The 14,842-nt window shown below is 43.4% G+C and overlaps 1 protein-coding gene across 1 annotated transcript in view; it reads left to right on the plus strand.

Annotated features, from left to right (window-relative positions):
* The first annotated feature begins 9,394 nt into the window (after window positions 1-9,394).
* Window positions 9,395-14,842, plus strand: part of CLDN15 (claudin 15) — a 79,643-nt gene continuing 74,195 nt past the window's right edge. The window contains exon 1 of the mRNA XM_029581680.1: window positions 9,395-9,828. Within this exon, the coding sequence (XP_029437540.1) occupies window positions 9,432-9,828 (397 nt within the window). The 5' untranslated portion in view covers window positions 9,395-9,431. The remainder of the gene's footprint in view (window positions 9,829-14,842) is intronic.

Genomic DNA, 14,842 nt, shown 5'->3' on the forward strand with positions numbered 1-14,842 from the left:
TTAAAATGTCTGTATGCCAATGCCAGAAATTTTAAGATGGGAGAGTTAGAGTGTACAGCAGTGAATGATGAGACAGAAATAACTGGCATCTCAGAGACCTGGTGGAAGGAGGATAACCAATGGAACAGTGCTATATCAGGGTACAAATTATATCGCAATGATAGGGAAGATCAATTTGGCGGGGCTGTGGCACTTTATGTACCGGAGAGCATACAGTCTAACAGGATAAAGACCATACAAGAGACTAAATGCACAATAGAATCTATATGGGCAGAAATCCCATGTGTGTTGGGTAACAGTATAGTGATAGGAATATATTACCATCCACTTGGTCAAAATGATCAGACAGATGATGAAATGCTAAGATAAATTGGGAAGCTAACCAATTTGGCAGTGTAGTATTAATGGGAGATTTCAATTAACCGTAAAAGAGAGTTATATTGGCTAAAGATAAATTATTCCCCTAAAACAATATCGGAGGTGCGATCGCTGCCGGCGTCGCGCCAAATAACTATACCATAAAAGGTGTAATTATTCGGCATGAAACTGACAGAGATAAAGGTGTTTACCTTTCACTGTCGGCGCAGTCTTCACGGCGTCAACCCGATGCCTCTCCGACTCCTCCTCTTTCAGGGCTGACACTACCCTGACTCCGCCCCCATCTTGGTATCACATGCGATCCACTTGGAAAATGACCCCCTATGTCTTCATCAGCTGAATCATAAAAGGCGGTAAACCATTATTGTACAAAAACTGTCAGGAAAATTTAAGCCGCCATTTATCGAAAAGCAAAAACCTCCAAAGGACCTTCTACATCGCTTTCCCCACTGACAATATCACTCGCTGTTTACCACAGGAGAATAAATAAAGAGAGCCTTCATCAGGCAAGAAACCTTATATTGCCGAGATAGAACAGGAGAGCCACTACTTCGTCAAAGCGCTCCAAATGGCTAAGAGTATCACAATGTCGCAAGCCGCACCAAACTTGCCTGACCAGAGCTTCTGCAATTACCCCAGTATTTACTGGGTAAATGTAACATCAGGACATGCTAGAGACGTAAAGTTCCTGGGTGGAATAAACAACTGCTTCATGGAAAAATTAGTTCAGGAACCGATAAGAGAACTAATTCTTAATGGAACACAGGATTTGGTGAGAGAGGTAATGGTGGTGGGGCTACTTGGCAACAGTGATCATAACATGATCAAATTTGAACTAATGACTGGAAGGGGGACAATATGTAAATCTACATCTCTAAAACTATAGGGGTAGATTTTTTAAAAAAGCGCGATCGCGTACTTTTGTTTGCGCCCTCCGAGAGCCCTCCGAGGGCCCTCCGAGCGGCCTCGGAGGGAACTTTCTTTCGCCCTCCCCTCACCTTCCCCTCCCTTCCCCTACCTAACCCACCCCCCCCCCCCCGGCCCTATCTAAACCCCCCCCCCCCCACCTTTATCCATGGATTTACGCCTCCCGGAGGGAGACGTAAATCCATGCGCGCCAGCAGGCTGCTGGAGCGCCGAGACCCGACCCGGGGGCGGTTCCGGAGGGCGCGGCCATGCCCCCGGAATGCCCCGGGCAGAAACCACGCCCCCGGGGCCCGCCCCCAAAACGCCGCGTCATTCGGCCCCGCCCCTGACACGCCCGACACGCCCCCTTCTAAAAACCCCGGGACTTACGCGCGTCCCGGGGCTCTGCGCGCGCCGGCGGCCTATGCAAAATAGGCGCGCCGGCGCGCGAGGGCCCTGCTTGCGTAAATCCGGGCGGATTTACGCGAGCAGGGCTTTGAAAATCTGCCCGATATTTTTTAGGGGAAACTTTGATAAAATGAGGAAAATAGAAAAAAAACTGAAAGGTGCAGCTGCAAAGGTTAAAAGTGTACAAAAGGCAGGAATTTCTTTAAAAATACAATATTAGAAGCACAGTCCAGATGTATTCCATGCATTAAGAAAAGTGGAAGGAAGGCAAAATGATTATCGACATGGTTAAAAGGTGAGGTGAAAGAGGCTATTTTAGCCCAAAATAATCCTTCAAAAAATGGAAGAAGGATCCATCTGAAGAAAATAGGAAAAAACATAAGGATTGTCAAGTAAAACATTGATTAAACATGCTAAGAGAGAATTTGCAATGAAGTTGGTCGTAGAAGCAAAAACTCATAATAAAAACTTTTTAAAAGCAGAAAACCTGTAAGGGAGTTGGTTAGACCATTAGATGACCAATGGGTTAAAGGGGCTCTTAGGGATGATAAGGCCATTACAGAAAGACTAAATGAATTCTTTGCATCTGTATTTACTAATGAGCATGTTGAGGGAGATACCGGTTCCAGAGATGGTTTTCAAGGGTGAACTGAACTGAACAAAATAATTGTGAACCCCGAAGATGTAGTAGACCAGATTGACAAACTAAAGAGTAACAAATCACCTGAACTGGATGGTATGCACCCCAGGGTTCTGAAGGAACTAAAAAATGAAATTTCAGATTTATTAGTTAAAATTTGTAACCTATCATTAAAATCATCCATTGTACCTGAAGACTGGAGGGGGGGCCAATGTAACCCCGATATTTAAAAAGGGCTCCAGGGGTGATCCAGGAAACTATAGACCTGGGAAAAATAGTAGAAACTATTCTAAAGATCAAAATTACAGAGCATATAGAAAGACATGGTTTAATGGAACATAGTCAGCATGGATTTACCCAAGGGAAATCTTGCTTTACAAATCTGCTTCATTTTTTTGAAGGGGTTAATAAACAAGTGGATAAAGCTGAACCAGTAGATGCAGTGTATTTGAATTTTCAGAAGGTTTTCTGACAAAGTCCCTCATGAGAGGCTTCTAAGAAAACTAAAAAGTCATGGAATAGGAGCCATTGTCATTTCGTGCATTACAAACTGGTTAAAAGACAGGAAACAGAGAGTAGGATTAAATGGTCAATTTCTCAGTGGAAAAGGGTAAACAATGGAGTGCCTCAGGGATCTGTACTTGGACAGGTGCTTTTCAATATATTTATAAATGTTCTGGAAAGGAATTCGAGTGAGGTAATCAAATTTGCAGATAATACAAAATTATTCAGAGTAGTTAAATCACAAGCGGATTGTGATAAATTGCAGGAGGACCTTGCGAGACTGGAAGATTGGGCATCTAAATTGCAGATGAAATTTAATGTGGACAAGTACAAGGTGATGCATATAGGGAAAAATAACCTATGCTGTAGTTACACAATGATAGGTTCCATATTAAGAGCTACCTCCCAGGAAAAAGATATAGGTGTCATAGTGGATAATACATTGAAATTGTCAGCTCTGTGGCAGTCAAAAAAGCAAACAGAATGTTAGGAATTATTAAGAAGGGAATGGCAAATAAAATGGAGGATGTCATAATGCTTCTGTATCGCTCCATGGTGAGACCGCACTTTGAGTACTGTGTGCAATTCTGGTTGCCGCATCTTAAAAAAGATATAGTTCCTCTGGAGAAGGAAAAGAAAAGGGCAACCAAAATGTAAAAGGGGATAGAACAGCTCCCCTATGAGGAAAGGCTAAAGAGGTTAGGGCTGTTCAGCTTGGAGAAGAGACGGCTGAGGGGGAATATGATAGAGGTCAACAAAATCATGAGAGGTCTAGAATGGGTAAATATGAATCAGTTATTTACTCTTTTAGATAATAATAGGACTAGGGGGCACTCCATGAAGTTAGCAAGTAGCACATTTAAAACTAATCGGAGAAAATTCTTTTTCACTCAACGCATAACTAAGCTATTGAATTTGTTGCCAAAGGTTGTGGCTAGGGCAGTTAGTATAGCTGGGTTTAAAAAAGGTTTGAATAAGTTCTTGGAGGAGAGGTCCATTAACTGCTATGAAGCAAGTTGACTTAGCGAATAGTCACTGGTATTATTGGCATTAGTAGCATGGGATCTACTTAGTGTTTGGGTACTTGCCAGGTACTTGTAACCTGGATTAGCCACTATTGGAAACAGGATGTTGGGCTTCATGGACCCTTGTCTGACCCAGTATGGCAACTTCTTATGTTCTTAGTATTTTTGCTTGCGGATATTTTTCTTTCTTTTAGCTTAGTTCATGCCAGAACTGGAACTACACTCTAGTTATCCCACTCTTACTGGCAAGGATATTTTCTATTAGAATGAAAGTGTAAGAGCAGAAAGGGAAATAAACAGAAGGAGGACAGAGAAATCATTTGCTTTTTATGGATCATTGGATGTCTGTTGATTCTTATTTTTGATGTGGATCCTCTTCTTTGTTACAGTAAACAACAATATTTTATTTGGACACCAACCAAGGACTCCAGTGTTTTTTCTTTCAGTGTATCCCAGTGTGGACTTACTATAGGATGGTTGGACCCTTTTGTGTTTCCTGGTTTCTTTCTGCACGGAATTCCTATGTGAAACAATCCTGCACAGATGTCCGTTGTTGACATTGATGGTCGGCCCTTGAACCAAAGAGAGACACAACAGGTCACTCTTTTTTTTTTTTTACTTAGTAATGTTTCACAAGTCCTCATTAAGAAGAGAAAAAAAGAAAAGCAAAAATAAAGGAAAAATATTATACAAATGGCAACACAATGCAAACTACCTACTGGGCTCCCCTGAACATGATGGCTTATCTACAAAGATCATGATGGACTTGAATCTTCTAGTGGGTACGAGGCACTCTGAAACCATTTTATTCCTGCATGGTTCTTTTGGAGTTATCATGGCTTCAGTTACATAACCATTCATCGAATGGCATTCAAAACAAATTGTCTCTTGATCTTCTTCTTGCTTTTCTTCTTCTATTCCTGATCCAAGGTCTATAGCTTCAGCTCTCATGGCCTCTGTAGTGGAAATACCCCTAGGCCTTCCAAAACAGTACCATGATTTTGCAGATGTTTTTATCAAAAAGCAAGCAGAAAAGCCCTGAAAGCATTGGGAGTACAATTGCACCATTGAACTGCTTCCTGGAATCATGCCACTATGTGGCTGGACATATCATTTGTCAGGCCCAGAAAGTAAGGCTATGTCTGAATATATTCAAAAACATCTGGCTTGAGTCTTCATTAGACCATCAAAGTCCTCTGCCAGTGAAGGATTCTTCTTCATACAAAAGAAGGATGGATCCCTTAGGCCCTGTATTGATTATCGGGGCCTCAATAAGATCACAGTTATAGTTATCCTCAGCCGCTAATCACCGAACTCTTTGATAGACTTCAGGGTACCCAGATTTTTACCAAGCTGGACTTGCCAGGGGGGATGACATATAATCTCATTCAGATCCAATAGGATGACAAGTGGAATACTGCCTTCAATATCAAGGATGAGTGCTATAAGTATTTGGTCCTGTTGTTTGGACTCTGTAATGCTCCTGCCTTTGTCAATGATGTTTTTCAAGACCGTCTCTCTTCTCTCCAGATTTGGCCACCCATAGGTAGCATGTAATGAAGAATCTTTCTCCTCTTTGCCAGCACCAGTTTTACACCAAGAAGCAAGTCCACTTCTGGGATATATATTCACTGATCAAGGATTTGAGATGGATAAGGCAATAGTACTACTTAATTGCCTTTGAGTCTCAAGGCACTCCAATGATTTCTGGGCTTTGCTAACTAGTATTGGTGCTTCATTCAAAACTTCCCCAAGGTAGGGGATCCACTTACTGCCCTTACATGTAAGGGCACACTAAAGAATTCTTGAAATCCCCAAGCTCAGCAGGTGTAATATGTTGCTAACTAGAGGGTGCTGCACTGTGGTCGGCATCCTTTATATCACAGTTCTGGATCCAGTGCTGTGTTCTGCAACCTGCTGGGACTTCCCAGCATGGCTTCCAGCATCCTGCCCCTCTGTTGCATCCTGCTGATCCAAATTAGGGCCTGTAGAACTCATCAGCTTTATAGGGCCAGCTCCCAGGATTTCCTATGGCACAGACTGATGACATCATCAACACTGCTCTAACATAAAAGGAAGTTAACTCCTCTGGGCAGGTGCCTGAGCAACAGGTTCTGTTTCTGCTTTTCTCTGCATTTGGCTGTTCCTGATTCTGACTTCTGATTGAGACCTGGCCTGGTTCCTGACCTTGCTTCTGTCTGCTGCCTGACCTGACCACTGCTTGTCTCTTGTTTCTGAACAGACTCCGCCTGCCTTGACTTTGCCTGCCTGCCCATGTCTCTACCTCACGATTCTGTACCGTGCCTTGGCCCTGTCAGTCAGCTGTCCCAGGGTCTACTCATCCAAGCCCGTGACAGTGGGCATTTGAAAACCTGAAGTAACTCTTTGCATCAGCTTCCATCCTGCATCACCCTTATCCAGCCACACCTTTTGTCTTAGAGATAGATGCCTCTGAATTTGATGCAAGGGCAGACTTGTCTCAAAGACCTGATCTCCATCTCAGTGAAAGAAGACTTCTTGTCAGGTATGGAATTTTATACCTGATAAAATCTGCACCTAACTTCACCCACCAGGTGGCGAGATTGTTTACAACTTAAATGTCATGTAATATTTGCTGCACTTCTTATCACAGTTTTATACATGCCACAGGAATACTTTAATGCTGTCATAATTTTGCATTTACATACAAATTTGCATAATCTTATGACATGTTTGATAATATTTATCACAGACCAGAAATACCAGTTTAGCTCACACACACACAGCCATGATAATACGTTATTTTATACCATGGGATAAACACCTTATTGTGGTTTTGTATATATGCTGCTTTCTGTACAAGGTGTACTCTCAGAATCTCTGAGAGATGCAATATCTCCAAACGTCTCACTCTCTAAGAGACCTAAGGCCTTAGTCAAAAAATATTTTTACTTTTGATACTCCCCTCGCCCTTTCACACACATACACATATACTATCTCCTCTGAGGAGGGAAGCAATGGCGGTGGTTTGTTCCAAACAGGAGGGAAGCTTTACTTCAAGGTCCTTTGGGTGTAAATGCTTTTTCGAACCCAAAAAAACATATTTCACACAGAAGGACTGTGTTTCAATAAAGTCTCTACTGTAAATAAACTTCTTTAATGGTAACAATTTTGTGAGGAGAGGAATCAGAATTCTCCATTTCACACCACAACAATCACTCTGAAAAGATCCTCTATTCCTGAAATGGGGTTTTTGATACTCCAGTACCTGGAAATCCTCTTGCTCTGAGATGCTCACCCTACACTAAGGACGCTTTGTCCTGCTGCTGTTACGTAGTGCCTCGCTGGCACTGTTTGCACTGATTGTCAGGTTTCTCCTCTTCATTCTTTAATTTTGGTAGGCTGCTGTTTTGGTTCCAGAGCCATTTTTTGATATCCTACTGGATCTCTCTCTTCCTTAGGCATAGAGACTTTTCTTTCCCTGAAAATAGTTTAGGAAAGAGATTTCTCCCACCTTTTTTGGGAAAACTCTTACACTGTTGTCCTCTTCCTTAAGACACTTCAAAACTTTTGAGGAGAAAGGCTTCTGCTCTCTTCTCCTCCCTAAATACGTTCTAGGTCTCCTTTGGCAAGGTCCTCTTTCTTCTGCGGGAGAAAATGTGCACCTTCCTCTACTCCAGAGGAGCATTTTAGAATTCCTACTAAATTTAGGGATATCTCTTTCTCCTTAAGGGGCATTAAACTACTGCACACTCACAAAGGGGTTTCTCAGTAAAATGAAATATACCAAGTTATTCCCTAATCCAGACAGGACCTTGAACTAAGGACTCCTATATAGTGGGAAAATTAAGGGCTCATTATTTTGTGGAAAGAATCTTTATTGAATGAAGCTCTTAGTCTCTCCGACTCTCCAGAGCCATAGCCAGTCTATGACCAATGTGGCCACTGCCCTAAGGGAGCTTAGCTATATCACTGTTCCAGAAATTTTCAGGATGAGGGGAAGGAAGGGGAGGTGAGAGGAGCACCTGCTCCAAGTGCTCATTTCTCTTCATGGCCCAGCACAAGCCAGAAGAAAAATTGAGCTGGTGCCTTTCCCTCCCTCTCCTGTTGTTTAGAGTTTGAGGTACCATTTGAACCATATGGAACTCCCTAGAAATCTAAAATCAATCTCACGGTTCAAACTGCTTCGTATACTATGAACCATGTAGGAAGAAGGGAAAGGCATGAGCTTCACGCTTCTTCCAGCTTGAAAAGGGCCATGGGGAGGGAGGCAGGGAGAGCAGAGCCTGGGAATTAGGAGGGGGGAGAGAAACACCAAAGGTCTTTGGTTGGGGGAGCATGGGAATAGGGAGATAGGGTGGGAGGAGATTTATGGGACTGGAAGATTGAGGGTGGGAGAGCAGCAACTGGGAGGTCAGTGGTGGTAGTTGAGGACTTAGGTCAGTGCGAACTGGAGTGAGCTGGGGTTGGCAAAACTGGGGCATGAGTCTGAAGGGTCTGAGACTAAGAACTGGGATTATGAGTGAGGATAGATAGCCCAGGGAGCAGGTAGTGTGAGTAGGGGATATGATATGCAGCTAGGGGGTGTTATACAGTTATGATGTGCAGGGAGAGGGCACACTGTTTCACATGGCCATAGATGCCGAATTGCTTGTCTCCCATACTCTCATGCACACTATCAGAGATACAATCTCATACATTTTGAAAGAGGTGCAATTTCTTTCACAATCTTAAAGAGGTGTACTCAGTCTCTGTGGAAAAGATGCAGTCTCTCACACTGTCCTGGGATGCAGTCTCCCAAGCTCTCTGGAAGAGATGTAATCTCTGTGTAGGCAGTATAGTTGCTCACACTCTCTCTCTATAATATGTATTCTCTCAGACTCTGTTGATGAGATGCAGTCTCTGATTGTCTTGAAGAAGTGCTGTCTCTCAAACGTTCTATCTTAGGAGAAGTTTTTCAGGCTCTTTCTGTTAGAAATACAGTCTGAAAACCTCTATCATAGATATGCAATCTCAAATTCTTTCAGTCACAGTAGCAGTCTCTCCTTCCTGTCATTGCCATCATGCAGCTTGCAAGGGTTGAACTTTAGGACAATTATTCTAAGAGTGAGTATCTTTCTGTCTCACTAGCAATGCCTCTTATTCCTATTATGCTGAGAAGGATTGGACATTGCAGTTACTGGCAGTGGGGATCTCTCTCCCTATCTCAGAGGCTATCTTATTCTCTCTCTGTTTTTCAGAGACTGCTTCCCCAAGTCATTTATTTCTTTCAATTATACTGACAAAAGTTTGGATTGTACTATCATTACGTCTCTCTCTCTCTCTCTCTTTCTCTCAAAATCCATCTCACCAAGTCTCTCTTTTTGATGCCTGTTTTAGTGAGGAAAAGTTGGACTCTGGCAGTTACCATCAGGTTCCTCTTTATTTCAGCAGTGGTGTCTCTCACTACCTCTCTCAAACACAGTTTCTATGGGTCTCAGCAGCAGTCTCTCTTTCTGACTGTCATTCCCATTGTATTTTCAGTGGCAGTTCTTGCTCTCTCTGCAGGAATTGCTCCTTCCCTCAGGGATAGTTTCTCTCTGATTCCCGTTATGCTGAGGAAAGGTTGGACTTTCATACAGCTACTGTCCAGCTTACGTCACTGGATTTTCTGCCTTTACCTGCCTGTCTGCTGTGCCATTCAAACAGTTCCTTACTCAGATCCACTCCTCACACCTGCTGCTCCTGCCACTGCTGCTGCTAATCCTGACAGTCTCCCCTGCTCTCCTGCCATGTCTGTCATCGTAGAGGCTGCTGGATTTTTCTTTGGTGTCATCGGCTCTGTGTTCCTGGGAATCACACTATTTAACCAGAACTGGCGGGTTTCCACGGTAGAAGGCAACGTCATCACCACATCCACGCTGTTTGAGAACCTGTGGCAGAGTTGTGCCACCGATTCCACGGGGGTGTACAACTGTCGGGACTTTCCATCCATGCTGGCACTGTCAGGTCAGTCGCTGCCCCCCCCCCCCCCCCTGCACAGTGGCTATAGAAGGAATTGTGCTTCTTTTGAGTTCCAAATCCCTTGCAATATATCCTGGTAAGGTGACAACATTTTCAGTTAACAGTATATCTCTTACAGTAACAGTCTCCTGGTTTTAGTGAGGCAGCTTCTCTGTCATAGTGACAGTCTCCCTTTCTGCTACGCGAGATCTATGGGAGAAAAATACCGGGGAATAGATTTTATTCCCTGCATGATATAATGAAAGAAGGGATTAAAAACATGTGGGGATGGCTTTTATTTCCTGCACCATGTGATACAGTGCGATAGAAGAGATAAAAATGCCTGGGGGTGATCTTTATTCCCTGCACCACGTGATACAGTGAGACAGAAGGGATAGAAATGCCTGGGAGTAATCTTTATTCCCTACACCATGTGATACAGTGATATAGAAGGGATAGAAATGCCTGGGGGTGATCTTTATTCCCTGCACCGTGTGATACAGTGATATAGAAGGGATGGAATGCCTGGGGGTGATCTTTATTCCCTGCGATGTGTGATACAGTGATATAGAAGGTATGGAATGCCTGGGGGTGATCTTTATTCCCTGCACCATGTGATACAGTGATATAGAAGGGATAGATATGCCTGGAGATGATCTTTATTCCATGCACTGTGTGATACAGTGAGATAGATGGGATAGAAATGCCTGGGGGTGATCTTTATTCCCTGCACTGTGATTCAGTGAGATAGAAGGGATAGGAGTGATCTTTATTCCCTGCACCATGTGATACAGTGAGAAAGAAGGGATAGAAATACCTGGCTGTGATTTTTATTCCCTGCACCAAATAATACAGTGATATAGAAGGGATGGAATGCCTGGGGGTGATCTTTATTCGCTGCACCGTGCGATACAGTGCGATAGAAGGGATAGAAATGCCTGGGGGTGATCTTTATTCCCTGCACCAAATAATGCAGTGATATAGAAGGGATGGAATGCCTGGGGATGATCTTTATTCCCTGCACCGTGTGATACAGTGAGCTAGAAGGTTAGAAATGCCTGGGGGTGGTCTTCATTTCCTGCATTGTGTGATACAGTGAGATAGAAGGGTTAGAAATGCCTGGGGATGATCTTTATTCCCTGCACCATGTGATACAGTGAGAAAGAAGGGATAGAAATACCTGGGTGTGATCTTTATTTCCTGCACCATGTGATCACTGAGATAGAAGGGATAGAAATACCTGGGTGTGATCTTTATTCCCTGCACCATGTGATGCAATGATATAGAAGGGGTAGAAATACATGGGGGTGATCTTTATTTCCTGCACCATGTGATACAGTGAGATAGAAGGGTTAGAAATAACTGAGGATGATCTTTATTCTCTGCACCATGTGATACAGTGACATAGAAGGGATAGAAATACCTGGGGGTGATCTTTATTCCCTGCACCATGTGATACCGTGAGCTAGAAGGGATAGATATGCCTGGAGATGATCTTTATTCCCTGCACTGTGTGATACAGTGAGAGCAACAGTACACAATAAGCAACCAAATGTCCGATCTTGTAGAGGTTTATTGTGTGCAAATATGCGCAATAGAGCACGACTCCAGCCGAGTTTGGTCCTCTTTCAGTAGGGCTGCATCAGGGGCTAAAACATACAATAAATGACATTAAAAATATAAAAATGAATAAAACTGATAAAAACATATAAAAAACAAACATTTATGCCTGGGGGTGATCTTTATTCCCTGCACTGTGTGATACAGTGACATAGAAGGGATAGATATGCCTGGAGATGATCTTTATTCCCTGCACTGTGTGATACAGTGAGATAGAAGGGATAGAAATGCCTGGGGGTGATCTTTATTCCCTGCGATGTGTGATACAGTGATATAGAAGGTATGGAATGCCTGGGGGTGATCTTTATTCCCTGCACCGTGTGATACAGTGATATAGAAGGGATGGAATGCCTGGGGGTGATCTTTATTCCCTGCACTGTGTGATACAGTGACATAGAAGGGATAGATATGCCTGGGGGTGATCTTTATTCCCTGCACTGTGTGATACAGTGACATAGAAGGGATAGATATGCCTGGGGGTGATCTTTATTCCCTGCACTGTGTGATACAGTGACATAAAAGGGATAGATATGCCTGGAGATGATCTTTATTCCCTGCACTGTGTGATACAGTGAAATAGAAGGGATAGAAATACCTGGGGGTGATCTTTATTCCCTGCACTGTGTGATACAGTGACATAGAAGGGATAGATATGCCTGGGGGTGATCTTTATTCCCTGCACTGTGTGATACAGTGACTTAGAAGGGATAGAAATGCCTGGAGATGATCTTTATTCCCTGCACTGTGTGATACAGTGACATAGAAGGGATAGATATGCCTGGAGATGATCTTTATTCCCTGCACTGTGTGATACAGTGACATAGAAGGGATAGAAATATATGGGGATGCTTTGTATTCTCTGAAGCATATGATATAGTGAGATAGAAGGGATTTTTCTGGGAATCATGTTTACTCCCCAAACCTTGTGTTATGGTTAGCTAGAAGGGATATATAGGTCTTGCACCTGTTGATACTATGATACTTTGTTTCCTGAAGCATGTGATACAATAATGATAATAGGGATACAAATGAGTGGAAACAGTCTCTATTAAAATTTGGGTGTGATGTATGGATACCATAAGATAGAAGTATAGAGATGCCTTGGAATTAGCTTTATTCCTTGCACCTTTTGATACAGTGAGAGAGAAGATTCAGAAATACCTTGGGATACTTTTTGTTCCCTGCAGCATGATGAGGTAAGATAGAATGGGTAGAAACACCTGAAGAAGATGTTTATTCACTGCAGCCTGTGATACAGGGAGACAGAAAGAACAGAAACAGCTGAGGATAACTTATTACCCACAGGTCAGGTTGCATGAAGTGCCTAAAAACAGTGAAAGTTAAATTATTTTTTTTAATTCAGGGTACACAATCTTTTATTATTACATATTTTTTTTTAATGAAAAAGGACTATGAGTGCTTTCTATTGGCAATGAGTAGCCTATTTAGCCAGCTAAATTATGTTCATTTTCAGCCACAACATAGCTGGCTAGGCTTAAAGCTAGCTAAATTTAAGTCAGTTATAACTAGCACAGAGAAAACTAGCTCAGTTAAGCAGCTAATGCTCAAAATGTGTCCTTACAGACTAACTTTCATCTCCCAACCTATTCCTGCCCTCAAATCAAACCAGAATTTGAAGGATGGGGGAATTGAGGGGGAGGTGAAAATGAAACCTATTTAGGGAAACCAAGCAGCTATATTATATTTGGCCACTCAGTGAGAGTAGATTTTCAGATGGCTCTAGATAGCTAACTCCTTACTTAGCCAGTTAAATACATTTGAAAATCTACCCTTAAATGAAAGTGGTTAAGTGAAGGTCTTGTTGCCCTTTACACAAAGGTGTTGGGTGATTTCCCTTCTTCCTTTTTTTTCTTCTTAGCAATTTTTAGACAGGTTTTGGTGAGAATCTGGACTCCAGAGATCTCGGGTCTTCACAGAAGACCAGAATCCCTGCAAGCTTATAAGCACTGACCCAAGACCCAAGCATTTTAGATGGGCCTCAAAAACCTGCAGTGAAGGAAAGGGTTAAACAGAGCTATTGCACCATCTCCCCAGCCGTCCGTGACTGTGTCTTGGGCGATGTTGGGACTGAGGCTGCCAGGAGACGAGAGGATGGGCTACTGCTGAGTGCCTGTGCCAAGCTGGGAGGGGTCGGTAAGCTCAGTGCCTGGAGATGAGTGATGAGGGGAATATATTAAAACAGTGTGGACAAAGGGATTCAAACATGTAAGCGTGTCAGAGAAAGAGAGAGAGAATAGACTCTCAGTACCGGATCGTCGGGTTTCACAGGCTGGGTAAGACATGCAGAAACAGAACCTATACACACTCTGTACCCACACTGTACACTTTTCTACAGCGGCATCATATTTACTGCGGGGGGGACGACACACACGCACACACACAGTGTATAAGCTGGGACACTCCAATGGTGTATGTACTGTAGACTGCACAATGAATGTATGATAAATACTGAACTGTACAGGGCTGCAAACTGTTTATGCCACACATAGGGGTTGAGTTTAAAAGAAGCGCATGCGCATCCATGTGCACGCAGTTCCCGACACACACACGTGGATGTGCTGATTTTATAACGTGCGCGCCAGCGAGTGCATGTTATAAAATCTGATAGCTGCACGCGCATGTGCGCGCCCAGGGGAGGAATTTTAAAAGGTCATGCGCAGTGATGGAAATAGGGCTTCCCCAGTTCCATCCCAGTCCACTCCAATTAAGGAGTGGACTGGGAGGGAACTTCCCTATACCCCTACCTAACCTTCCTACCCTTTCCCTAGTGCCTAACCCCTTCCTAGCTACTTACTTTGATTTTTGTCCAATTACTTACTGCTCCTCGGGACAGAAGTAATCTCCATGCACTGGCCGGCTGCCAGCGCCAGGACAGCGTCAAATGGTGCTGTCCTGACCCATCCCCTGCACCGCCCCTCCCCATCTAGACCGTGCCCCCTGGCCCGCCCCTTTGGAGAGGCCCGGCACTTTGGCGCTTAGCACGGTTTATACATGTGGCTGGGTCCTTCAGAAAATGCATGCGGCAGGCCTGGCCACATGCATAATCCCCCATTTTTATGCACGTGACCCTTTTAAAATTGGGCTGATAATGTGCAGACAATGTACCCACTTTCTCATATACAGGCCGATGCAATATAGTGCGCTCAGCCGAGCGCATGACTTTACAGGTGCTTGGACGCACGTTTTGGACACGAGTCCAAAACCCCTCATGCAATAAGGGGATTACCACATCCAAAATGCATGTCCAAACCAGCACATAGCTAATAGCGCTCATCACCTATAAATTCATGATGATGAGTCTATTAGCTATTACTCCCAATGCAAAAAAAAACATTTGCACCAAACGCACACATTTTTACTCTCAAAAATGAATGCCTAC

Source organism: Rhinatrema bivittatum, chromosome 16 (genome assembly GCF_901001135.1).
Source record: "Rhinatrema bivittatum chromosome 16, aRhiBiv1.1, whole genome shotgun sequence".
Classification (NCBI taxonomy): Eukaryota; Metazoa; Chordata; class Amphibia; order Gymnophiona; family Rhinatrematidae; genus Rhinatrema; species Rhinatrema bivittatum.